The sequence below is a fragment of the Nomia melanderi genome, chromosome 2 (assembly GCF_051020985.1).
Source record: "Nomia melanderi isolate GNS246 chromosome 2, iyNomMela1, whole genome shotgun sequence".
In the NCBI taxonomy this organism is placed as follows: domain Eukaryota; kingdom Metazoa; phylum Arthropoda; class Insecta; order Hymenoptera; family Halictidae; genus Nomia; species Nomia melanderi.
Genome location: NC_135000.1, coordinates 29,916,010 through 29,942,834, shown reverse-complemented (window position 1 = coordinate 29,942,834; position 26,825 = coordinate 29,916,010). Strand labels below are relative to the sequence as shown.

Below are 26,825 nucleotides of genomic sequence, written 5' to 3'. Positions count from 1 at the left end.
TAAATCGCTTAACTATGCTGCAACGGCGAACGTGCATTAATCAAAAGTGGAAAGGTTATCTGTTTAGCAATGTGAGCATAGGATGCAGTTCCGGTCGCGGTACCGAATGCGAACGATCGGTTCTGAGCAGGTCAAGTGTTTGACTGGTTGCGTAATGTGTTAGCGCAAACTGCATACTGTAACATTAATGTGAAGATGTAAATGACGCAAGGAACGAATAGTGAGAAGAATAGATTTTATTATCGTATAATTATCACGAGAATTCCTGCAATGCACCTTCTGGTTTCAATCCAAAAAAGCAGTCTGAAATGTCGTAACATAAAAAGAAATGGGAATAGACTGTACACTTTATAGACTGTCGTAAAAGGTCAAGGCACTGTTTTACCGATCTGGATCCGAGGACCTTATCGACCTGAAAATCTGTCATTGACTTTGTCGATAAGAAGAAGAGGTCGCTACAATCAGTCGTGATTCCTGAATCGGTAACAAAGTCTAATTAAGATTGCAAAATATTTGTAAGTAAATATTAATCATGTACCTCTAGTTCTTTTCAAATATGATTTAATAATTACGTATAGAATATGTATATGATAATAAAAATGTCAACAACATACAACTTGATTTTAAATAATATTAACCCTTTGATATTCTATTAATAATTAGATCTAGAGTAGTCTGGAAAATAAAGAAGCATTCGGTAATCGTAATTAATCTAGAAATGTGGAAATAAAAACAGGAGGAAGAAAATAATAAGCATTGCAATGCGAAATTTAAATCGAACGCGACGCGCGCGCCTCTGCTTGTTGGATAAGGTAGTTACATACGTGAAAAGAGAGGAGGAAGAGAAAACTGCGAACGACGGAGATAGTTGAAATAAGTTGACCCCTGTCTCCGCGGTCGAGCGCGCTCGTTCTGCTCGGAACGTCCAAGCACGAAAACGTTACGTTGGTGGGTCCGTCGTAAATTGAGTTACGTCTCGTCGTACGGTTCGAACGGTTGCGTCGTGTATAGTACCGTGTGTGTGCATCTATCTATATATATATATATAAATATATATATATGTGTGTGTCAATGGTTCGTTATTAACGGTGCAGTGCGGCCTGATACACCAGAAGATAAATTATGATGGTCTGATCGCGGTTCCAACATGACTGTGGATTTCGCCGACTACTTTTGGGTGAGTGTCTCGATCAGCTAGTATCCTAGAATGTCATCCTCGTCCGATTTAGGTTATGTACGGGTACGAACATCCTTTCCTTTTCGTCCCTCCTCGAGCGTACCCGACACCTGAACAATCTCTCGTCAATGTCCCTACACGTCACGCCGCGGCAACATTCTCTTTCTCGCGTAAAATAGACGCATTCCCTTTAATGAAAGCCTTTTTCTTTTCTCTATATATCTATCTCCCTCTCTTTCCTGCGCCTTATCATGGTCGTTTTCTGGTCGTCTCTTTTTCTCCGAGTTACGCGGCATGCTTGCCTCCTCTTCGTTCCTCTTGCGAATGCAAGGTTACGCGTTCACCTCTCCCTGTCATCTCGTTCCTGTGTCGTCTCTTCACGAGCCACCGTAGAAAAGCAATGAGGAACGCGTTCTTGATCGCACGTTGACATGTATGCGTTTAGAGCCCAAGCGTAGAAGGGAGTGGAACTGTTGACTCTGTGAACGATGTCTGGGAACATCTTTATTAATCAATTACTCCACCGTCGATTTATTTGTATTTTTTCCAATTGAATTGAGGTTGAAATTTAAATTGAATTTTGAATATCGCCGTTGAATGTTATCACTGAAATAATAATTATTATTGTTTTGTCTGTAACTAATTGAAACAATATTTTTTGATGTAGAAGTTTCACGTTTATTCTGGTCATGATGATTTCAGTTGATTTCAGAACTTTTTAAAAGTCTGACATTGGTCCCTCCGGCAAATGCTCCATGTAGATAAGATATGTTACTTCCTTCTGGATCCCTTGGTTTTCCTAATTATTGCAGATTACTAAACACAGGATGTAGTGTTGATATTTTAAAAAATATGGAATCATATTTCAGACAGTAGTTTTTGAAATATTAAATACTGTTATTCTTTTTGTATTTCTTTGTTGAAAGATTGTTGTTATTCAAAATATATTTAATGTTGTTTATTTGCAATGTTCATGGTAAAAATTAAGCAATAGGTCATCCGTTGCAAGTAATATATACAATAGGATGACAAGAGTGATAAAAGAGTATAATGACAGCTTATTGCGACAATGACACTCAAGAGTTCTGTTCTACATGAGTTTATAGCATGATCAGAGTTCAAGTGTTAAGTGGCTAAGTGGTCTTAAGTATACTTTTAGTATATCTCTTTCAGTTGGTATATATTAATTGCTAATGGAATTTCTTTCTTTCTAGCATACGTATTTCTCTTCTGACAATTAAATCAAATTGCTTGTCTAAATCTTCATATTTTTTTTTATGATTCAAGGGCGAAAAGAATAATGGATTTGACGTGTTATATCATAACATGAAGCATGGTGTAGTTGCAAGTAAGGAGTTGGCTGATTTTTTAAAAGAACGATCAGCCATAGAAGAAAACAATTATAAACTTCTGAGTAAAGTGGCCAAGCAAGTTGGCAATACCAGTAGTACTCAAGGAACATTTGCACCTGTATGGGCTGCTCTGAGGGGTGCAGCTGAGAAACTTGCAAGCTTGCACTTGCAGATGGCCCAGAAGGTCACTGAATTGATAAAAGATGTATCAAAATATGCAGATGAACTGCACAAAAAACACAAGGCAGTATGTAACAGAATCTTTGTTATTCTTAAAAATTAAAACATTATTGATACAAATGGAATTTTTGTGCTTCATATAGCATCCGAAGATATAAATGTTATTTTTATTTATCACAGTTTTTCCTAATGTTTATCGTATTGTATTATGAATCACATTGTATATTTCATACCTTATCAGTATCCGCCCACAGTTGGGTTACTAGTTCTCTCAGACAGTAGTGTCTGTTAAGATATAAAGATAATGAGTTATCAAATCAGTCCAATAAGAAATTATTTAAAACATGTATTTACTTAATTAGCATGTCATTTTATAACATTTTCCAATTTTCAACTAATAATTGGTATTAAAAAATTGAATAATATCTAGGTAAAGGAGGAAGAGTCATCCACTTTGGAAGTTGTGCAAAGTATACAAAGTATTACAGTGACCTTACAAAAGGCAAAAGACATGCGTATGCAAAAGGGTCTTGAATTGGAGAAGTTGAAGAAAGATAATGCCAGTCAGAAAGAGTTAGAAAAAGCAGAGATGAAATTCAAAAAAGCACAGGATGATTATAAAACTTTGGTGGACAAATACATGGTTATAAGGAACGATTTTCAGACCAAAATGACTCAAGCTTGCAGGGTATCAACTTAATTATTGCTTTGCCCAATGTTTTAAGAAATCACCTGAATGTAATACTAATGAAACATTTTATTTTCGTTCATAAGAGATTCCAGGATGTAGAAGAAACACACCTAAAACATATGAAGGAGTTTTTAAATATCTATGCGGATGTCTTACAAACGAATCACGAACAAGTTGGCCAAGTCCACATTGACTTTAAGCGTCAGTGTCTAGATATGACAGTGGATAAGTTACTAGAACAATTTGTTCAAAGCAAATACACAGGTTTCGAGAAGCCAGGTAACACATTTTGTAACACGGAAATAGAAGTGTACCATTATTTACATAATCTCTTTGTAAATTAGATATAATCGAATATGAAGAAGTCATGACAAATTTAGGAGATATGACCACTCATTCTCAATCAGATGGCAATGTTGAGACACCTAAGGAAACATCGAAAGGAGCTAATGGAGAAACAGGAGTCGCTGGTAACACTCACAGTTCAAAAAAAGATCAGGGATTAAAAGGGGGGGGTAATCAGGTGGATGAGGAAAAGGGGAGGGTACAAGAAAAAGAAAATGAAAGACTGAATGAAAGGGATAGAGAACTGTCACATGCACAAGCCACCAAGGCTTCCCGCCGTACTACCTCGCTACTCAACCTGTTCATGTCCAACTCCCAGGGTAGGTTTTCTTTTTAAAATTGAACAGAATTTACAAGATTTTATTCTCTTTTAATTGCAATAGTCTTTATCCACCTTAACATAATGCATAGATGACTGGTATTATCGACACGAAAGTTTCGTATATTCGTAATCGATTTAAAATTGGAATAACTCAGAATATAATAATGAAAGTGTGAACCTCAGACTGAATACATTATGTTCTGGTGGATACGTTTTGCAATGTTTATTTATCACAGCAGTATCATTTACTCTTCACACGTGTACACTCCTTTAACTTGTTTTTTTGTCACTCGATCACAGATTTATTAATCTACGCAAATGCGGAACAATTTTATTGACTTATTGCTTATGTGGTTGTGTTACAATGCTTGCGCATTATAATCTAACAATAGGTGGAGGATGACATTATAAATTGAAATGTATTCCAAGAGACTCCTTAATCTAAAGGACAAACGTTAAAGTCATGGCTATAGACGGATATGTTACGTCCGTCTGTGGCTTGCTTAAACATTTTAAACTTTCTATCGTACAGAAATCAATATTTCAAAAAAACAATCGTCCTCTGGAATACATTTATGCCACTGAAAGTGCGAACTGTAATTAAAATGCAATAGATATAAGTAATGATTTAAAATAGCAAGATGAAGAAAAAAGGGCCATTTGAAGGCACAGATTATTCAAAGATATGAGCAATGAGTGTTGTTTCAGACAAACAGAAGCAAGCAGGGTCTGGTTCGGCACCTGCAACTCCTCAGGGGAACAACCTGCCTCCTGCTGTTCCACCTCCCAGCATCTCCAGGAACCCTCTCAGAGGATCTAAATGTAACTGCTTACATTGTGATTACCTGTACCCTTGCCATATCCATTACTTGTATTTTGAAGTATTCATTTAGATAATCGGTTACATGGTACTCTTATACACACGATACAAAGAGTCTTTCAAAATGTTGCTTTCCTTAGTAGTTAGTTGAAATTGATCGAGGTGAGGGTATGTTATTAGAAAATTGCTACAGCTTTTTGTAACATTTTTTTTTATTTTTCAAATTTTTTCCATACGTTAGTGCAAATTGTGTCAGAGTCTATTACAGCGAATAGATCTCAGTTCAGAGTCTATAAAGTATTCAAAATTTATATTGTTCGCGATAGTATCTAATCGGTGGTCTTCTTAGTACACGAATTAAAATATTAGAATGATTCCTGATACTTAACCGAAACTGATTAGTACAAACTTCTCGTAGCTAATTAATTAATCCCTTAAGGATCCAGACGAAACATTAAAAAGAACATGATATTCGAAACCGAGCCTTAAGGGGTTGAAGTTTGAAAGAGAATCTACTGTCCGTTAATTAAGAATCAATTTCCGTGCGATTTCAAATGACCAATCTATTGCTCGGCACTCCTTTTACACACCTTTATCTTTGTCTTGCTCTGTTGGTTGTTCTCTGCCTGTGGTATTTGGTGACAATTACATTACCATTACTTCTGTTGATACAATATTTTTTATGGCCATACAGGATTCATATATGTGGTTTAAATGAAATATCTGGTGACTTACAGTGGTAACGCGTATTATGGTTCCTCCACTCTGCACTCTTTTAGATCAGCAGTGTACGTATTACTAACATTGTTTAAAGCACACCGAATTAATGTTACATGCGTAGAATCACGTCGCGAGACGTTTTAATCGATTTGATGCTAATTCACGTTACAACTGTCGAATATTACTTGTGTAACATTGATTTATCCTTAGTCCTTGAGGCACGGTTAAAATATTTCTTCGCTTTAACGTACAGTACTCTCTCCGCATTGAGACGTTCACAATTGAAGGTACGTTAGTCTTTGTCAGTTTGATGCTGATTTCCTTTTCCCCTAGCGGCATTTAGAGGGAAGAAATATTTTGTCTTTCCCGACACAACGACTAACACAGAGAACGGGCTTGCTTAGGCGGTAGGCTGTAGCTTTAGGACCACACGGCAAATCTAATGGGCGATATTCTTAACACTTCTCACAAATTGTCACTTATAAATTGTTTTTCTAACAATCTGTTGTATAAACATAGACCAAGGGGATTTTGTTTTTTTTTCTTTCTGTCAACACGACTCATTGTACAAAATTTTATATATATATATACATCTATATATATATATATTTATATATATATGTATGTATGTATGTGTGTGTTCCTTTTTATTATTGCATTGTGCTCGCTCCTGTTGGAGGATACAACTCTAGATGACAATTCACAGTGTCCCGTTATAGCCTTAAGAGACTCGATATGTGTCTTTGGAAAGTTTCTGAAATTCAAGCTATCATTGTCACACAGCGCCTCGCTATTGAGATCAATCCTTGTGTCCATTCCACGAGAAACGGAATCAGTTTTCGAAAATTGGTGGTTGGTGCGATATATATCATTGTTGTCAGCGTTTGATATAAAGATTTTCGAAACTTTCTGCCGCCGCCTCTTTCTCTCTAATAAACACGTGTTCACATAGAGTTAATTGAACGAAGGGAGTTGGACTTGAATTACGTTGATATACGAATGCGGGGTTCGGCTACTGACGGGGGCCCAAGGTGAGCCATTTTTAATGAGAACCTCTTAAACTGCATGGCTCACTCGTACTCGTATTTATTTTCCAAGTGCAGATTTATCATTGTGTCCTTCGTGATAGCGTAATGTGATTCTGCAAGCAACCCCCTTCCTTTTTGTTCTGTGTTCTCTGTTTGTTTTTTTTTTTTCGTTTCATGTTGTTCACTCTCCTTTTCGTTTTAATTCGTTCATTCGACCGTGTCATCGTAACGAGTAAGTCTCATCATCCCCGAGAATCTCTCTCTCCCGTCGTGGTATCGCGACGCCTCTCGTTCCTCAAAAATTCATTTCGGATGTTCGTGTTCCGGACGATGATCTGATAATCCCTTATCAGAGCTCGCCGAACAACGAATTATCTTCCGTGGTAATTATTTTCTCTCGTCTCCCGAAATCGTCGTTGTTATCACTTTGTTCGTTATTCCTTTTTTTTGTTCTTTTTTTTTTATCATTTTCAATTTTTCAGTGTCCTCCCATTTCAACGATATATTATTATTTTCTCTCTTTCATCGTGCGTACCCTGCATGTCGATAGTGCGTATCCTTGCTTGCAGAACATGCGGTACACCGTATGCTCCACGATTTTGTCTAGAGGTATATATATTATATACATATATATTTACAGATATTTGCACACGATAAACATATACGTGGAGATTGCGCAACCTCGTATCGTTCTTATTGTCTTGAGAAACGTATCTAACGGTAAAACAAAGTAGTAGGACCGTATAATTGTTAGAAAAACAATTTAAGTCGAGACCCTCCTCGACGTTTATTTTTTCGCAGATCCTTAGAGGACATTTTGTAACCCACCCACCCCCTCTCTCGCCCCCTTCAACCCTAAATATTTTTTACTCCCGTACATGGTGATGGTGTATTATGGGTTTGTTCTCACACCTCTGCTAATGTAACGCGCTATACCAAGCTACTACTTCTTTGTACTCCTTTACCTATCGTTATTGTCTGATCTGACGCAGGCGTGACAGCGTAATTAGGCGTTGTGTTCTCGCTACTTTAAAAGAATGTTGACACGCGTTTCGAGCCTGGTGAATTCGACGTCGTGCACCGGAAATCGGTGTTATACAAATTTTTATCGAAAACATTAACCGACACACGTCTATCATTGAAATCCTTTGTCAATCGCGGAAGAGAAATTTTTTAAAAAAATTCTACACTCTCAACGATAATTTTTGTTTATAATAATTACTCGTTCTCATTTCGTTGATAAAATTCGTGGTCCCCGATGAGAATTCACAAAGACTTCACCCCGTAGACACTCCACCACGGATTAGCGACTACCGTCGCGTGCAATAATCCGGGGCGAAGTCGTTTCACGATTCGAACGTGTTCTAATTTATAATTCCATTAAGAACGCGTGAAGATTCCCGATCGGATAAGCGATAGAGAGCGGAGAGCGTCGATGATGTTGTCCGGCCTCGAAATTCGTGTTAGCATCGTTAGAGAATGTAACAGTGATTAGAAAGCATCCCAAAGAATTGCATCCGCTGACTGTTTAATCCGGTGACGATTATATTTTCCACTTTTATTTTTCCTCTGTCTGTCTCTTTTCATTTGTATGTTGTTTTTCCTTCGATCGTAGACGACTTCTCTCTGTTTTTTTTTCTCCTTTTTTTTTCTCTCTTTTTCTTTTTTCGTTTGATCACGTTGCGCTACGCCTGATACACTTGGAAAGTAAATTAATTTCCATTCCGCCATTAGATTACAAGTTTCTAGTTTGATTTCTAATACGAGATATATCGTTGCCGTTTCTTGACTTTCAGTACGAGTATGTTGACACCGCAAACGTTAGTAGTTTACGCTTCTTAGTCACCTTAGTTCGTAGATGTTTCCTTTTAAGAACTTATTTTACATGATAAGACACGCCCGTCGATCGTTTACCGTACACGATTCCCCCTGTATGGTAGTCTATTCGATGTTTGAGCTTGCCAGTAAGTATAGCCGCGACTTAACGAACCTATACATTAGCCTTTTTCTTTTTTACACGGCGATTATTCGTAGAACTTCGGTTATTTTTGTGTTTTTTTTTTTTTTGTTTGTTTTTTGTTCTCTTGCACTGTTCGCGTACGCGTGAGCGAAGAATATTCGGTTCTCCGAGTTTCCGTGGGAATTCAGTCTCTGTATCTCGTCGAATAAATCGAATCTATTCTGGGCATTAAAGTAAAGAAAGAAAGAAAAAAAGTCAAAGAAAACGCCGTACATATATATGCATATACCGTCCGGTTCTTCGTGGACCGTGAAAAATTAAGTGCCACTTTGTTTTCTATATATCGTGCGTCCACGACCAACAGGGTTTCTTCGCAGCAGGAGAGAAAAGCGAAAGGAAAAGAAAGCGAAGAAGAAGAAGGATATCGTGGAGACGAGCAGCAACAAAGAAGAAAAGTCTGACCTGTCAGTATACGCACTTTCAGCAGATCTAGTGCACTCGCGGTCGATCCCTTGACCAAGGCCTTGATCGATCCTTAGCGAATTCTGTAGAAATTCTCAATGTACGAAATGATCTTGAAAATTCGATTACTTTCCAATCGGAAAGAAAGAGATTCTACCGATGTTAGAGGCTTGGTCGCGGGATCGATCCAAAGATCGTTTAATGGTTCCCTTTTGTTGCTTCCGTCAGCACCTAATAGTCACTAGAGCACATCGGTACCGAACTTATTGAAAATAACGAAAACGACGTTCCTTAAAAATTATCACTGTTTGTTAGAGTACGAATATTAAACAGTCAATACCGTCGTGCGTATATAAAAATGCACTGGGCCTGCTGGAACCTGTGATAGTATGTTGTACTGAACCGCAACGATTTGATGGTAGGGAGGACAAGGAGGACAGCAGAAAGTCGGAGACACCGACACCGGAAGTGGACGAGGATGGTTTCTGTATCAGACCAAAATCAGACCCGTGGGAGAACGAGAAGGGATTCTACTCCAGCTCGGACACCGACTCCGAGGACGAGAGGGAGAGAAAGATCAGGGTGGAAATCAAACCTCTTAGCAATGGCGGGGCACCTATGAGCGCCAGCGTGGACGAGCTGAGGGCGACTGTCGAGAATTTGTCGCTGTCTCCTGCGCCGACGGTACTTTCCATTTAATAATAATAATAATAATAATAATAATAGTAGTAGTAGTAGTAGTAGTAGTAGTAGTAATAGTAATAGTAACAGTAATAATAATAATAATAGTAATAGTAATAATAGTAGTAGTAGTAGTAGTAATAGTAATAGTAATAGTAACAGTAATAATAATAATAATAATAGTAGTAGTAATAGTAGTAGTAATAGTAATAGTAATAGTAATAGTAATAATACTTTAGTGATCTCTTACGATTGCAAAGAAAACATCATACTCGAGATATAGATTCATAATTGAACAACAACAACAGAAATAGAAGATTTTGTCATTTCGTTTGTTTAGAAGTCAAGAGTAGAGACAATTATATTATCGGTCCCCAATTCCCGACACGATTCTAAGAAACAGAACTGTTACTATTTAAGTACTGTGTACAGAATTATTCTTGGAACCGTTTCAACCCCCGTGTTACAAGTGCGCGAATGTTTCTTTAATTAGTTTCCGTTTGTTTTTGATTCGAAACAGGGACGTAGAGGATCGAACACCGACTCAGATCACCATATGAAAAGGTCTCAGTCAGTGTCACAACAATTAGGAGGTAAGCCAAGCTCAGATTTACTTGGCCTAAACTTGTTCAATCCCAGCAGTACGCCATCGAGCGCCTCAACGCCGACCGGTAGCCATCCGTACGCGCCACTGCAAAGCCCCCCGCCACTGTCTTCGTCGCCGACGCCTCAGCCACAGCCGCCACAATCTGCACCACCTACACATCCCCATTCACGATTCCCCGGTGAGTCGAATGAGTCGCGTCTCATTACGCTCTCAGCTCATCGGGACGCTTTTCCTCCCTCGCCGGAGAGGGATTATCCGTGGGATTTCGGCCTGGTTTAATTCCGTGGCCGATCAACGTTCGCTTCTTTGTGTCCGTTGAAACGATCCCCCGTGAGATTGTCTTCTTGTTCGCAGTGTTACCGAATTGTTTGCTTCGCCGTGAATTTTACATGCCGCCTTACTCTTTCACATGTTCAACGTTACGAACGTATGCGTAGCAGTTCTCGCTTTAATTGTTTTGTACGTCCTTCGATGCAACAAGCGCGTAGAAATTCTTGGTTCGTCGATCAACAAATTCCCTCGCCTACGATCGTCGTGGAAAACTGAACTCCCTTTGCTTTGTACAGATGGCGACTTGTTCTCGGAAGTGGGGGACATCACTCCGGCCTTACCCCCCAAGCAATCCGCATCTTCCACCCCGACAGGATCAATTATCATTCCCAGACCACCGTCCCGAAGAGGAGAAGGTCCCTCGCCGAGGGGTAGAATGTCGCCGGCCACGATATCCAGAGCGGACAGCGTGGCCAGTTTAGAGTTTCGCACCGCCGGCGTCGGAGTCGGCTCCTCGAGGGGTCCTTCTCCTTTGACGATTGGGTTGGCGGACACTATTCCGTTGGCGGTTGCATTCCATGAAATAGTACATTCTTATTTTCGCGGCACCGACGAGACGCGATGCCAGGTGAAGCTTAGCGGTGACATGATGCTGTCGTTCCCCGCCGGTATCGTCACCGTGCTGGCGAACAACCCGAGTCCTGCGAAGCTCACCTTTCGCGTGAGAAACAGTAACAGATTGGAAAAATTGTTCCCTAATAATCAGCTCGTCAGCATGTGAGTAAGACGCGCGTGCGTCTGGTCGTCCCGCGAGGAACGGGGCTTTTCTAAATGAATTGTTCGCGATCTGTATAGTTTAAACGAAGAGGGAGCCACGTTGCTCGAGGACTGATCTAATAACGATCTAATAACTTAGCTCGCGCTAAGCGTGTTTTTAATTTCCTGTTAATCTTGTACAGGGATGCCACACAGACGACCGTCGACAGTACAATTTTCGAATTCAATATGAGTGCCTTAACTACATTGTTGCGCAAGCAGGCTGAACAAAATCCCTCGGCTTCCTATTTTAACGTTGACATACTCAAGTATCAAATCAAATGCAAGGAAGGCGCGGGCTCCTGTCCCTTCCAGTTGGTAGCGTACTGGAAGTGCGAGTCGACTCACACGGATCTCAAGGTATACACCGCTGACACTTGCGGAGGGTCGCGTGATCGACAAATGAGCAATCGTACGTGTGTTCCAGATCGATTATAAATACAACAGCCGCGCTATGGCTTCGCCGAGTCCCCTGCTGAACCTCCACGTGGCAGCGCCTATAGACGGCGGCTTCAAGTCCTTGAACAGCAAACCCCAAGCTCAATGGCTGTCAGAGACGAATCGAGTATTGTGGAAGTTCACGGAACTGTCCCAGCACAGCGAGGGTAACGGCGTAGGCTCTCTGAAGGCGCGGGTTGAGCTTGCACACGGGCCTGGGAACCAGGGAACGATATTCACTCAGTTCAATTGCGAAGGGACCACATTATCCGGCGTTGAATTCGAACTGCTGGGTCCGGGCTACAGATTAAGTTTAGTCAAGCGCAGATTCGTCTCTGGTAAGTGGCACAAGCGTGTCAATTTCCTCCTTGAGTCTGACCGGAGTTCGTTTCCTGGTTCGAATGGATCGTCACGCCTGCTTGTAAAAACTTGTTATTCTGGTTGCGTCACTTTCAAACGTTCGTGTACATTTAAGAAGGCTTATAAAGGCGAATAAGTTTCTTGCGAGTTGTGTGAATAAATAGGTGAGATCGTGTGTCTGTCTAGTGTGAAATGTACGCCTAAACGGGTACGCAACGTCGCTTGTAACGCTGGTCTGTAAGTATATACTTCAGTGGTTTTTGCTGCTTGGTCTATCCGGTATTCATCTATGGCAAGAATCATTGAAGGCGTCTTTGATGCATGTATGAATGGTAGTGTGGTCGAAGAACGGTCGAGTACCGTAGAATGTATGAATCGATGTCACAAAGATTCCCTTGTAGTTTACCGATCTATCGGATCTACGATACATGTACGGATGATTTTTTCAGGGAAATACATATGCGACGGAGATTCCGACTCGAGAAGCAGATATGCCGCACCACCATCGAACGTAGATTGACGACTTCCAGAATGGGCGCCTCAATGGGAGAGTCAGCCCATTTAATATTGGTATTTGCTTGTTCATTCACTGCCCATACCACGACTAATGTCCGTCGGAACACGAACTCGGCGTGGGAAAGCCTGTTGGATACCAAAGAATGGCGTGCGATACGATTCCGGTTGTCTAGTAGGGCAAATTATTTGTACAGAAGCCGCGGTTACGCGATATCGAAGTTAGCGGAATGTTAATTCGTTTGAACGCGATTCAAAAGGGCCTCGCGTGCCGGGAAATGGACGGGCGAAGGATCGTCCGGACCCTTTGGCCGGCGACGACGATGAAATGTGTACGTATAGGGATACGATCCGGGCGCGGGAAACTTGAACGGAGATATTCGAAAACAAAGTCGGACATCGGAAGTCACTCGCTACCTGATGAGAACGGCGTTCTGATATGTGTTTTATATCTTGTATATTTTTCAATTTTCTATATGATATGTCCTCGATTAGATTGTACTATTTTTAGTAAACGTTTGTATGACGCGAAACGAGATTCGAACGACGAAAGACGACGACGGGTGGATTAATCGAAAGCGAAACACCGTCGGGGAGCTAACGGAAGAAGTGGTTTGTTCGCATAAAGCCTTTGGTGTCCAGCATATTTTTCGCCACGATATTCTCGCCATATTATTGTGTCTATAATAATCAAAATACGTTATGACTTTTTTTACGTAAAACAAAAAGAAGAAAAAAAAAGTATGCGATTAAAAGAAAGGAAAGATAAAGATGGATGAACACGCTCTTTCTCTCTCTATCTCTCTCTCTCACACACACTCTCTAAAGGAAATCATCAAACAGTACAACGTCTTTAATCTATTGTTATACCTTGTGTTATTTTAATATAGTTACTGTATTAGTATCGTTAAGTGGTTTTCTGGAGAAGTGTAAAGGATCTGTACACGCCAATTTTAATTACTTCTGTAAATTTAGCATTTATGTTTTACACGAACGGGGCTCCACTGATATCCAGTCGTCGTTCGTCGACGACGTATTAACGGTGTCGTGTCGTGTAACCCCGATCTGTACATGTATAGATACACACGTACGCAAAAAGGGTATTGCAAAATTTACTGTTCACGGCTAAAGAGAAGAAAAGAATGAAAGAAAACCCATAGAATTGTTTATTTGTCGTGTTGCGATTGATTTGTAGAGTTTCCTACGCAGCAGTTCATGCGTACACGTTGTAACATAACGGCGATAGCAAAATTGTTCATTCGAACGACGAGAAAGAAGAAACGGGAAAATCGTTGTACGCGGCGGGATATTTTAGCATTGTATAAAGCTCCAAGCTACTAGTTTGCAATCCGTAGTCTCGCGAAGTCTTCTAATCGTCACGCAATAACGATGATCGTCGGTTCATCTACTTCATGATCGCGAATTAATCCAGTATTCTTTTCTCTTTTTGTTACGTTTAACGTAGAGTAACTTGTCGAGCCGACGTTCGCTCGGTCAGACTTTTAAGAACCGTACTAATTTTCAGGGACGTTGATTCAAGTCTTCTCAAGTTCATTTTCGGAACAGGAATCGAGATCATCTTGCCCGTTGATTTTTCGTTCCCCGGCTATATATCATTTCTTTCATCTCTGGTAAATACGTTTACGAATCAAACGCTAGAAACAGGCCATTTCGTTCAAATTACATGTGCATACATGCCAACTTGTGTGTGTATATGTATATGTGTATATAAGGAGAAGTAATAACTCTATAAGAATAAGTCTGAAAACGAAACTCGATTATTATTATTATTATTAATATTATTATTATTAATATTATTATTATTATATTATTATTATTACTGTTATTATTATATTATTATACAATAGTTCAGCACACACGATGCTTCCTTCTGTGCATATATAGTGTAACGGGCAACAAGTTGACGAACGCACCGTACATATTCGTGCATAGTTCGATCTGTGATTCATTTCTTTTTTTACAATTCTCATTCGGAAGAAGGGAAACGAGTCTCCAAAGTACGCCGACACTTTAAATTATATCCAAGATCGTGCCTCAGATTATTCATCAGTATTTTAATAAAAACGAAGGAAAAAAAGGAGGAAGTCGAAGAAGAAAAGAAAGACAGAAAATTTGAACACCTTTTTACTGATAATCTCGCGAACAATTTCCTATCGTCGTATTCAATTTATTTTATCGCGAAAGCGACTTTGCAACGAACGCGCGACGCTTCAGTTCTGGTCCTCGATCTGTACACGAGTACTTGCGGTACTTGTTGCGGGGGTATTCGTTACCTGGCTCTAAAAGTGCATTATGCTTCTTAATTCTAACGAATATACGTATAGCTGGTATAAAAGGAACCGCCGGGCTGCTAACGATCTTTCGTTTACAGCGAGTAAACGTCGATAATTGTCCGCGCGGCGAATCGTGTCCCCTTCGCGAGAAGAAGGACGCGTGTACCATAAATCATTTTACATCTCGCGGACGGCGAGCGAGCCGTTGTCATTGCCGTTCCTGCGATGCTACGCGCCCGCAATGTATATTTTACGAACTTTACACGTTCTCCCGTCTGATCATTGTACTCTTTCTCTCTCTCTCTCTGTCTCTGTCTATCTATCTCTCTTTTTCATCGAAGAGAAGAACAAACGAATGAATCGAAGGTCTACGAAGAGCAATACGAACGAAGAAAACGCGATCCGAACTTGTCGGTCACTCCATTCGACGTTGCCGGTCCGTCGGCGCGGTCAACGGACATCATTCTAGTTGTTAGGGTACGTTTCTTTCGGTAGCGACGCTAGTTCGATTGAATTTCTAATTGCAATATCGTCGGTCGATTCATCTCGGAGCTAGGACGAGATCCGTCGTTGACAAACGTGCGCGGGGTAACGGAGTTGTAACAAAAAGAAGCAAATATACGTATATATTTGTGTATATATATATTATATATATTATATATAAGTATATTATGTATGTATATAATATATATATACGTAAGAATATACACACATATATATATATATACATAACGATACGATTAACAATGGAGTGGTTCCTGAAAGAAAAAAAAAAATCGACTGAGCTCTCCTGTGATACGCAGATGTCACTATAATTTCGTAATAAATGTTTGTAACGAAACATAATAATGTTAATGATCGCGTTCACTTTCTTCCCGACTGATCTCGCGGTGATCACGACACGAGAGAAATGGCACCTCGATACCACCCGTGGTTTTTAATTCACCGGAGAAACCCGTTTGTCCCGAGAGCGTGCGTACCGCGAGCGCTGGCCAGCGAGCGCGGGGACCGATTTACGTGATCCGATTCGATTCGATCCGCTTTTCGCGTGTACAATTGCAATAACAACGTGAAACCCGACATTACAGGAGAACACGCGCGCAGGGACTCGCGTGTTCGTTCACTGTATTCGTTGAATAACTGTTCGACGCGAACATCGTTAGGTAACATTTGTACCAGCTGTTTCTCAGTTCTCAATATGCTTTCCCGCTTTAACGCGAAATTTCGAGTTGAATGTGTAATTAGGCTTTCCATGAACGAACGCGCGAATCTTTGTACACACCAGCGCATATTCATTCGAAATGGATACCCGAGGTACCTTAGTTTTACAAGAGTACTCGCCGGATACCTGGGAAAATGTAACAATTACCTGAAACGCTCGAGTACTCGTTGGCTATTAGATTAGAGAAATTCGTCTACAGGTGCGACGCGAGACTTAAGTCTGCGAGGTCGGTCGTTTCTATATTGTATCGAATGATTCGAAAATAGTTAGTCGAAATTGTAAATCAATTGGCCTGTACCTCGGCGCCTGTAGCCTCCGTGCAATTCGTTCGATTCGTGTTCGGTATCCAAAACGCAATAAGTAGAAGAAGAGTAGAGGTGTTCCTTTGTATATTAATATTTTATTTATGCATGACGACAGTGATCATTGTAATTCGTATTTATCGACGACGGGAACGTTCTCAACGAACCACGTCCGATAGAATATTTTCTGCCTGGGATAGTATTCGAGTACTTGTGTAATTTTAATTTTCCTCGGGTACTTGATCATCTACATTGAAACATCATGCGTTCGCGGATGCCAGATCGCTCTCTGGCGCGATCGTATTCGAGCAGCAGCCTAATCGTTCGGGTACTCGAGTACCGAGAGAAATGCACTCCGTATAATCGAAATGATCCGAGCAATTTTTATATTGTATTTCCATTGTAACATTGAAACTTTCATTCGAGAATTCGCGTCTTGGACCGTCTGTCCGAGTACTCGAGTACCTGCGTAAATAATGTCCACTTCGGTACCTCCGGGTGCCAGTAACGCCGAGACACACTGACACGCACACACGATACGAGAATAGAAGCATAAACGACCGTGTGTACGGTATTGAAACATTCAAACGCGACGCGGCTTGCGGCCGCGCGTGTATATATATATATCGGTATGTATGTATACATGTACATATACATACACACGCGCATATATACATATATACATATATATTATATATGTATATACGACTCTTATACATAGTATAAATACGCCGAGGAGAATAAATTAATTACAGTATACATGTTACACGATACATAGGATGGTTATGTAAACCTGTTGACATGTAATGTCTATGTTCTAATAAAGATTAGGATATTTTATATAAATAAGAGTTGTTCGAAGCTCTATCAGATCTCCATGGAGGACAGTTCGACCGGGAATGCTCGCTGGGGAGCTTCCGTCGAGTTAAATGCAATGGGAATTGTACATACGTGGAAAAACAAGTGAAAATTGTACTGCGCGAAGGAAACGATATGGTTTCTCATGTTTGTGAATTGTCTTCTCAGGTACCTAGTTTGCAGTGAGCCCGGTCAGCGACCGGGGAGAATGTAGTGTTACAGTTTTATCAGATCGTTCCGTAAGTAACCCCTTTACATTAAATAACAAACGCAAGTATTCATATTCTCCACCGAAATCTAGCGTCGAGGAATGGCATCGCTTATGGAACGACCTGATAGCAAGTCCTCTGGGACTGTCAACGGAATACTGAAGATGTTCTGCAACGATTCCTCTTCAAGAATCCTGTAGGAAGCGTCTCAGGAAGTCGTCGCTGCTCGCGTACTGCAGAAGAAGCTCCTCGTACCTAGCCGTTGTACGTGCGTTGAAATCAGACCAGCTTGTTTTTAGAGGATCGAATCCTCGGAGACTAATCTAACAATTTACCTCAAAGGTACCTGAACCTCCTCTTCCTTGACAGGTCCGATCGAACGAATTCGTTCCAGGATCGCCTCGGCCAAGGTCCTCTCGTACTCCGTGTACATCTGGTCCTGCGTGAACCACAGAGCCAGCGCGCAACGCCTGCCTCGGAGGACAGCCCGTACACCATGGAGGTTCTCTCCTCCCGCGGAGAACGCTACCATGCGTCCGCAACGAGGGGAAACCAGGCTGTCGGTGTCGCGGATGGCGCGTTCCTTCGCGAAGAAGAACTCGCCGCCCTGGAAGTCCTCGTTCAGGTAAAGGATCGCTGAGTAGTCTCTCCAGACGTAGGCTGGACTCTCGCGGATACAGTTATCCTCGCCAGTCAGTATACAGTTATCCGCGTGCACCTGATGACTGAGATCGTCGCGGTCCATCGGTGAATCTAGAGATAGAATTTACCCTGAGAAAGATGTACTAAACCGTTGCGCTTTCAGGTCGAAGAAGAAGAAAGACGAAGACACGAGAAGGCGGTGTTAACGTTCAGCCGCTCCACGAATAATGCGAATTTCGTTAGACACACCTTAACACTAGAATCACCCATTCTTTGCTTCTTTTGCGATTACTGAAGAGGTACGAATATTTCTTTAAGAAATCACTAAAGAAGCTGATTAAGTAACGCCTAAGTTGAAATCTGAACCAATTCAAGTCTTAATGAATCCACGTTTGTAGTTTTTGTAATGAAATCGTCGAAAGTCTACCACTTCTAGTGTTAATCAAGTAATCCACTAGTTTCACGCTGTCGAAGATCATTTTCTTATTCCCATTTAATCTCTAAGATACCGTGATCTCTGTATACGTAATTGTGTGTCAGACAGCGGATTACTTGTCAGCAGATCTAACGTTAATTGCCCCATTAGAATTCACATTATTAATGGCGCGGCTCGCAAGAGTATTCGACTGGTCACCGATTGTTACCCACGTGCCATACCAAGTGAGTCGGTGCGACGCGGTTTCAGCTGCGAAAGGGACCAGAAGCACGCTGATGCATCAGGTGAAAATTACCGGGTAGAGCCGTGCGGCAGACCAGGTGGGTGTAGGTGATATAGAGCGGTCGATCTAGCCCGAAATACCTTTCCACGTGGCCGCGGGCGTCCTCTGTTTTCGCGAGGAGCTGCCGCAATCGCTCCGCCTCCACTCGACCGAAGTACACCATCTACGGTCATCGTTATCGTCATCGATTTTTCCAGAATCGCATAAACGATACATGTGTACTGAACTTTAGAAAATATGCGATACGAATGAAAGAAAAGAAAGGATGCTAGAATGTAAACGTCTCACCAAGGCGACTCTACCGACGGTGATTCCCTCGAACTTCTCGTGCCTCGAATGTGGGCTCTTGTACTCGTTGTAGCCATCGCCTTCCACCGCGGTCATCTACATTTAAGAGAACATCCTTACAACTGCAGCCCAACGTAAACGAACAACTGGGCTACAACAACGTACCGTCGCCAGCCGCATGAGAGATTCACACTCCGTCGAATTGAGGAACCCGTCAGCAACGTAGCGATTCTTTCCGCCAAGTTCTTTCTGTTCCGCGATCAGATAGACATCGTCCCTGACCCTTTGCCGTTTCCTATCGCTCGCTACAGGTCTCTCGTCTCTAATCGCGGAACGATTGTTGAACAACTGCGTGTTGGAGAGAGACGAATATCCGGGCGGTGGATGCGGGGCTTCGACTTCCTTTATACTCTGTAAAAGATTGAACGTTTTTTAAAACCTCGTACACTTTGCGAATGAAATCTTGGAATATTGTAGTACATCTAATTAATTCAAGGTATCGATTTTCGTAGAGGCAGACGTCACGCCTGAATTACCGAGCCGGAAGTGCAGCGATGCTTTCTCGGTTGCATTTAATAGGCGTTCCGTCTAGAAACCGAGCAGCGTGACGCTTAGAAGCATAGAAGCGTTCCAATGGAAAGACAGAATAGAATAATGGGATAGCGGTCGTGTTTGAGTATTTTATTCGTATGGCACAAAAGATACAGAGAGCATGGGAAATGAGATTCTCCTGGAACACGAGCGTCGTGAATCCGCGCGTACAGTAACGAGTCGAAATAAAATAGTAGACGTCAGTCCATGGAATGCTTAGAGTCCTATTTACGTTACGTTCATTTTACCTTTTCCGATTCTTTCTCTTTGCTATCGTCGCTCGGCTTCTCTTGAGACTTGTTCCAATTCGCTAGCTTCCTGTCTATTATTGAGAACTCGTGGGATATGTAACGCAGCAGGCCCAGCTCGTATTCTTGTCTCTTAACATACCTTAGGACCTCCTGAAGAGAGTACATTTCAGATAATTAAATAAGTGAGATTCCCATTTGGTAATTATTAACCTGACACGTCCTACTCAACGCAGAGGCAAAAGAAATCACTGTATAATATTAACACGTCGAATTCCCCAAGATTTCACATAGCAAAATGCATAAAATGAAAATGTAACATCAAAGTTAGATAGCATTATTTGTAATATAAAAATATTTGCAAATAATGATCGTTCAATTGACTGAATTATAATAATTCCCCCACGGCATTCAACGTGTCAATAAAATCCAGAATACAGGAAACCAATGAAATCATTGAAGCGGACGCGATTTAGGTTTTAGGTCCTGACAATGTCTGCAAAGGCATCACCTCTCTAGGTACGAAGTAGCTTTCTTCTACCATCGGTTGGCTGCTGTAGTACTTCTTGTTCTGCAGCATGGTCCCGTCGACAGGATCGAACACCAAGTAGCTCGCCACTGCGGCGCAGGCTGCCTTCAAGTTCCCCACTGCGCGGAAAAACGGTTACAGTTTTATTCTTTGCTCTGACGCAACGCGGCTAATTAGAATTTGCTGTGTTTTCGCGCGGTTCTAATTCGAAACGATATTTCGCAGGTCCTATTTGCCCCGAGACTAACCGGCTGAACAAGATTAGATCAGCGGAGATGACATTCAACGGACAGCTGGGAAACGAGCACGGGGTCTGGGACAATTTCACGGGTAACGAGGCTGCCTGGCTAATCAGACCGACCACCAGTTGGCCAAGATTAATCCAATTAAACTTCCTTCGAGGCATGAGTAACAGCTTCCTGAGGAGCTCCGAACGATTGTCGCCGCAACGATTCGCTCGCAGCTGGGAATGCGCGCGGCAGCGCGCGCAATTTCGTACGATAGCTACCGGGTACGTTGCGGACCCCATTATCAGCTCGCTGTGCCATTCCGACGCGCGTGTATATTCGGTTTATCGTCGTGAATGGACCAGCGAGCCGATAACGGGATTTTCACAAACAGATAGTCAAAGGGCAGGATACGCCTCGTAGATAAAAATTGAGCAACGCCGTTCCCATGGTTGCGTCGCGCTTACGTTTGTAATAGGAGAACTGCAGATAGTTGTAGTGGCTCTTGAGCATGTCGCTCCGGTAGTCGCCGTTCACGTTGTTTAATTGATGGCTGCAGGACCGTTTGCACTTCAGGCAGTATGTGAAGTGGTCTGGAACATGGGGAACGATTTTCAAATTAAACAGCAATAGGACTTCCCTCTAGTTCGTTCTGTCATGATTACCGGATTCTTCTGCGTTTACAAAATAACACGTCGAATGCCATAGGAGTCACCGGTGGTTTCCAACCAAATCGAATTACCGTAGCTCACTCAGTGAAACGATTGTTTGGAGACATTTCTATATTATAAATAATAACGCAGTGACATTCAGATGAACGTGCAGTAATAATGCAATTCAATCGAATGACTTAATATTATACATTTTGTGTATTTCGCTGTATGAAATCGTGTGGCATTCGACGTGTTAATTAAACAAACACGTATCGACAGAATTTCGTAGACTAATCACGATTGGAACGAACTATTCGCTACAAGCGTTCGAATGGAATCTGTCGAATGGGTCAATCACCGGTAACTCGAGTTTACGATCGGTAACAATCAGTGGTAATGCTTCCAATCGATGTTCGAGCTCAGCGGAAAGGAAAATTGTTCTCTGCGAATATTTGACTCACTGGCGATCGAGGACGTGAACTCCGGGTGCCAGCCCTGATTGAAAGGCCCCTCGCAGTAGAACCTGCACTCCTCCTCGGACTGCAAGTACGATGCCAATGAACTCTCGAAAAAGCTGGCCGCCTCCGCGTAGTTCTCGTCCTCGTAAGCCAACACGGCCTTGAAGTACGTGCTGACATAGGGCCATGCTTCTAGGTTTACCACGTTCTTCTCCGTCACGCCGGGAAGCGTTAGATAGTATTTCAATGATTTCATGCTCGCTTCGTGATCCGGCTGTCGGACCAGAAACGTGAACACGGCGTTCGCCGCGTCTTGGTAGCGATCCTTCTGTAACATTAATCGTGCACAGTATTAGGGTACATCTTTGCGTTTATTTTAGGCGATGGGCTGTGACGAAGGCGAACGGACTATGAAACGGATAGGATCAGAAGCCTTTTTGTTATTTATTACGGAGGAAGAGATTGCAAACGATGGCAGACAAATAGAAACATAGAATCGAGTATTCTAATAGTTAGTATTGATATTAACCCTTTGCACTCGAGAGGTGACACTCAGTCACTTGATTTGATACAGCGAAACTATGAAGTTGAATATTTAGTATTTTAAATGAAACTTTGTATTGCTGTGTGAAATATTTAAATGAAATAATTTTGTTGCTTAATTTATGAATTATTAAATTAGTTTCAAACAATGTCGTCTATATCTCGTCGGAAAATGTTGAATATTTCCAGGGAAGAACTTTCGGGTGCAAAGGGTTAACCGATCTCTGGATAACACGTTCGCTACCAGCACTATGTCAGTCTCAATTATATTTTCTTCGGTCCAATGAATCTTCCAAAGAAAAGAAAAATGAAACTGAAATAAATCATCGAGTTTCTAAATGTAACGTCGTAGTTTATAATTTCTAATAACAGTATCTACAGCGTTCATTTCATTCTCTTTATGTAAAATATACATCAATGAATCGCTTCCAATGATTTCAAGGAAAGTTGTTTGATCGGGAAGATACTTTTTCATTCATATTATTATCGCATAATGGAAATCTACTTCCAACGGTGGCAACCTTCGAATGATAAGGACATATCGAGAGCATATTTCTATTGTTCCGCCGCTAATGCGAGACCTCATTCCCGCGAGGGAGACCTCGCCGACTAGACGCGTGTGTTTAACTTGTCCCAGCATCGATTCGCCGGCACACCAATGATATTAAGTCGCGTACACGGCTGAGCCGCACGTTCGGAACGTTAAACTCATTATTTACTAAAAAGTTACGGGCGTGGAATCAGCGGAGCCGCGATTGCGTAAGCTCCACAGTTAGGATTCGTCGGACATTCTCGCGCTATGACAAACTGATGACCGTCCGGCCAATTCGCGGTCTCAAAAAACGATTTCGCTGCGGAAATCGTTAAACGAACGGTTCAGGTTTAAACGCTGTCGAATCGTTCAAATTTCTTCGAGGTTTCTCTTCCGAGTCTTGCTGAATAATTTCTAGTATTATCTAATTTTGATAAAACGAATATTGCCGAATAGATGTATACTTTATCTTATAAGAAAAATTTGTATTATATTCTGTGAATGATGTCTCGCAATTATTAATTGTTCAAATTTCTTCAAGTTTTCTCTTCCGGGCCTTGCTGAATAACTCTAATTTTGATAAAACAAAGATTGCTGAACAAATGTAGAGTAGTATAATTTTGATAAAACAAAGATTGCCGAATAGATGCAGAATAGTATAATTTTGATAAAACAAAGATTGCTGAATAGATGTAGAGTAGTATAATTTTGATAAAACAAATATTGCCGAATAGATGTATACTTTATCTTAAGAAAAATTTGTATTATATCTTGTGAATAACGTCTCGCAATTATTAATTTCTCTACACTATTTATATTTAACATTAATTTGCACGATAGAAGTGTCGGTTACCTTGAAATAGCAAATATGCAGGTACTCGTACACGCGATAGTCGATCAGCTTGTGCTCGGTCTCACGTGGCAGTGTTTTCAGAGTCAGCGTGCCGGCGATCTCGCGGTACTCCTGGTTGCAAGTCAGGAGGCACAACGTTTCCACCAGCTTCTTCTCGTAGAAGTGCAGGTCCTCGATGTTCTCAGGGAAAATCGGAGCGTCCCCGGCAGCTCTCATCCTGCACTTCTGTCTGCAGTTCGTCACCATGCGCTTGTACATTTTGTACCTGAAAAGACACACTGCTGTACACTCGGAAACCACACGGTCCATTCAAAAATATCAATCAAATTTAGATGAACAAGTTACAATGTAAAACACAAGTTACTAAATTTTAATTTCTTTTTAGACACGCTACGTCAGGAAGTTAAACATTCCAGGATATTTACTATAGACACCGAATTCAAAGGATGTTGTCCAATACTGAAAGGTATCCTGCCCATCTTAACCCTTTGCACTCGAGGCGCCTTTCAGTCACCTGATTCGACGCAGCAGGCTTATAAAATTTTCAATTCAATATTAAACCGTGTGCAACGTATCTATGGGCCGAATTTTTGTTCACGATTATAACAAAATCTATGCAGTACAAAATTAATAAGTATCCACATATGAATACGAATTAATGTATCCAATAATTTCAATAATTTCATCAAACGAATACATTTTGTAACTTTCAAGTTCCAATGACGTTAAACTTTCACGCCTGAGCGTATAAAAGTTTAACTGATTACTTAATTTTATTCGCCACTTCGAGTGCAAAATGAGATAAATCAACAAGATGCCAATATACTGATACGTGACTTCAAAGTTACACGGGCCTACAGAGGGTTAATTCATATAAGGTAAGCAATCGCGTTAGTTGCGAAAAATATCGTTAACATTTACTCAGAAACTAATGAATATTCGCAATGGAAAATGTCGAGTGCAAAGGGTTAAATATGCAACAGCCTCAAAGCCCCTTTTGCAAGTTATCGTTCCTATGGAAAAATATACGTGGGAGGTGAACGGTTCTCCAGGAAGGTCACCGTGACTCGGTTTCTAATTTTAATTTCGATTCCAGGCGTACCCGTGGCTGACTTCGTTGAAGTCCTCGATGCAGCCGTCCCAGTCCTCCTCGAGGTAAGCCTGGACAGCGTCACGGAAGATCTCGTGAAGAGTCCTGTTCGTCATTGGCGTCTCCGGCTCCGCATGTCGCGTTGCGTCCGCCGGCTCGTCGATGGGGATCTCGTTGATCACGGTGTCGTTGCTGCCGGCGGTCGCGTCGCGGAGGAACGTGCACAACGCGAATAACAAGAAGAAGGAGAAGCCGAGGAGCCCCATCGTTCTCGTCGTTCGGCCGCCGCGTTTCTTACTGAGAAACTCTCCGTGGGATGTTGATCCGCACACGAGGCATACGTAATCGCTCCTCCCCACCAGTGGGACTCGCGGTCTCCAAATGCGGCTTCGTTGATCTACGGTAGCGATGGCTTTTCAACCGTGCCCTTGGACCCGGCGCAAACAAGCAGCCGATCCGAACAAGCGACGGACGTTTCATATCCACCCCTAGAAGTTCAAGCGAATGAAACTTTAATATTCTACAGTGAAACGCGTGGGATAGATTCTCGTTTCGACTTAACACATTGAACGCCGGCTGAATTTTAGCTACTAGAAAGGGGAGCGTTGGTCATTATATCGATACATTTTTAAACGATTAAACCAAAATTTCTGACTTACGGAAGAGTAAGGAATTTGATTTTGTAAATTTTACTTTGGATTTGTGTTATAAGTATCTAAAATGTTATGAACGTAGGATTAGCAATTAATAGACTAAAAATCCCGCATTATCGCGGGGCCGGCGCTCAATGTGTTAACGCTTCACCTACCATTTGTTCAATAATATAGTTAAACATTCCAAAATTAACGCTAGAACTACCGAGCATTTAAACTGTACCTTTCAAATTTATAAATGCTGAAATTCATTCAGATTTCAATTAGTTTATACTTTAGTTTAGGTGTTACTAAATCAAATTCTTTGATCATTTTTTAAAGTGTGTCTTTGTAATAATTGTAGAAGAGATTAGGACATTTTGAGCCACCTGGTAGTTCTAGTGTTAAGGATTAACACTAGGTTTACGTGCATTTATTGTACAGTTTATTCTATTGTTCCTGGGGAAGTTGATATTCGTTGATTTAGATTTTGGAAATTGTAGATGTAGAAATAGACAATCAGGATTCATATTCGTGTAATTGGATCAACGAAAACCGATTGAAATATTTACCAAATAATGTTTATAAAATTCAATCTGCGTCAAATTGACGCGTTCCGTAAACCTAGTGTTAAGGATGCATTCATTGATTGTTGGCATCAGACATGACAAAATGAAATTATTTGATTTTCTATGTAACATAGACATTGAATCTATCGATAGGTGGGTAAAGCGTTAATAGGTAAAAGTTTGACCAGCAGTTCAGCAAGTTCATCTCGTTCGGCGTCTCCGGAATATTTCAGAGCGTGCGCCGCTTTACCTTGAAATTGAGAATGCTTTTTCTGATTTTCATTTTTCGTTCCCTTCGATGGGGAACAGGTTCTGATCGAAGCCACTGTGTTGCGATATGCAAATGAAGATTTCCAAGATTCACGAGTGCGTGCACTCGGGGGATGAGACGCGACGGGGAGAGACGAGCTTCGCCATTCCGTTACCGTTACTCGATGTGTCGTTAAACATTCCATTATTCCCCTGACGGGGAATCGGTCGAAGGTAAAACGATCCCCGAGTTCCTGGCGAATCCTCGGACGAAGAGAAACAATTTCCGCTCGCGTCTCGTCCGCGGCCGAGTCATTAAACTTTTTACCCTACGAAAGAAAGAGTACAAAAAGGAGACACGCTCGCAGCGGTACC

General features: G+C 41.5%; 2 protein-coding genes across 15 annotated transcripts; one reads left to right on the top strand and one right to left on the bottom strand.

Moving 5' to 3' along the window:
* Positions 1-809: 809 nt before the first annotated feature.
* Positions 810-20,017, top strand: LOC116430008 (F-BAR domain only protein 2). 11 transcript variants are annotated; one of them, XR_013001429.1, is made up of 18 exons: positions 811-1,177; positions 2,465-2,776; positions 3,140-3,397; positions 3,484-3,679; positions 3,745-4,065; positions 4,776-4,889; positions 5,625-5,675; positions 8,960-9,059; positions 9,480-9,741; positions 10,259-10,523; positions 10,912-11,392; positions 11,575-11,791; positions 11,859-12,207; positions 12,679-17,657; positions 17,720-17,891; positions 17,997-18,252; positions 18,433-19,689; positions 19,789-20,017. XR_013001429.1 is itself a non-coding variant. In XM_031983606.2 (15 exons), the coding sequence occupies exons 1-15, from the start codon at positions 1,148-1,150 to the stop codon at positions 12,747-12,749; spliced, it is 2,949 nt and encodes a 982-aa protein (XP_031839466.1). In that variant the 5' UTR covers positions 810-1,147; the 3' UTR covers positions 12,750-13,518. The 11 variants fall into 11 exon arrangements, 10 of the variants coding, with proteins under 10 accessions (XP_031839466.1, XP_031839465.1, XP_076230409.1 ...); XM_031983606.2 differs by lacking the exons at positions 17,720-17,891; positions 17,997-18,252; positions 18,433-19,689; positions 19,789-20,017 and having other exon boundaries at positions 810-1,177; positions 10,259-10,302; positions 10,381-10,523; positions 12,679-13,518; XM_031983605.2 differs by lacking the exons at positions 17,720-17,891; positions 17,997-18,252; positions 18,433-19,689; positions 19,789-20,017 and having other exon boundaries at positions 810-1,177; positions 10,259-10,308; positions 10,381-10,523; positions 12,679-13,518.
* Positions 17,734-26,750, bottom strand: LOC116429887 (prolyl 3-hydroxylase 1). 4 transcript variants are annotated; one of them, XM_031983357.2, is made up of 11 exons: positions 25,013-26,750; positions 23,911-24,175; positions 21,986-22,310; positions 21,339-21,464; positions 20,627-20,763; positions 20,116-20,268; positions 19,442-19,687; positions 19,277-19,372; positions 19,001-19,151; positions 17,963-18,380; positions 17,734-17,882 (listed from the first exon to the last, which is right to left on the bottom strand). In XM_031983357.2, exons 1-11 carry the CDS (start codon positions 25,264-25,266, stop codon positions 17,813-17,815), a joined length of 2,241 nt encoding a protein of 746 aa, XP_031839217.2. In that variant the 5' UTR covers positions 25,267-26,750; the 3' UTR covers positions 17,734-17,812. The 4 variants fall into 4 exon arrangements, with proteins under 4 accessions (XP_031839217.2, XP_031839220.2, XP_031839218.2 ...); XM_031983360.2 differs by lacking the exon at positions 17,734-17,882 and having other exon boundaries at positions 18,183-18,380; positions 19,069-19,151; XM_031983358.2 differs by lacking the exon at positions 17,734-17,882 and having other exon boundaries at positions 18,233-18,380; positions 18,927-19,151.
* Positions 26,751-26,825: the final 75 nt, after the last annotated feature.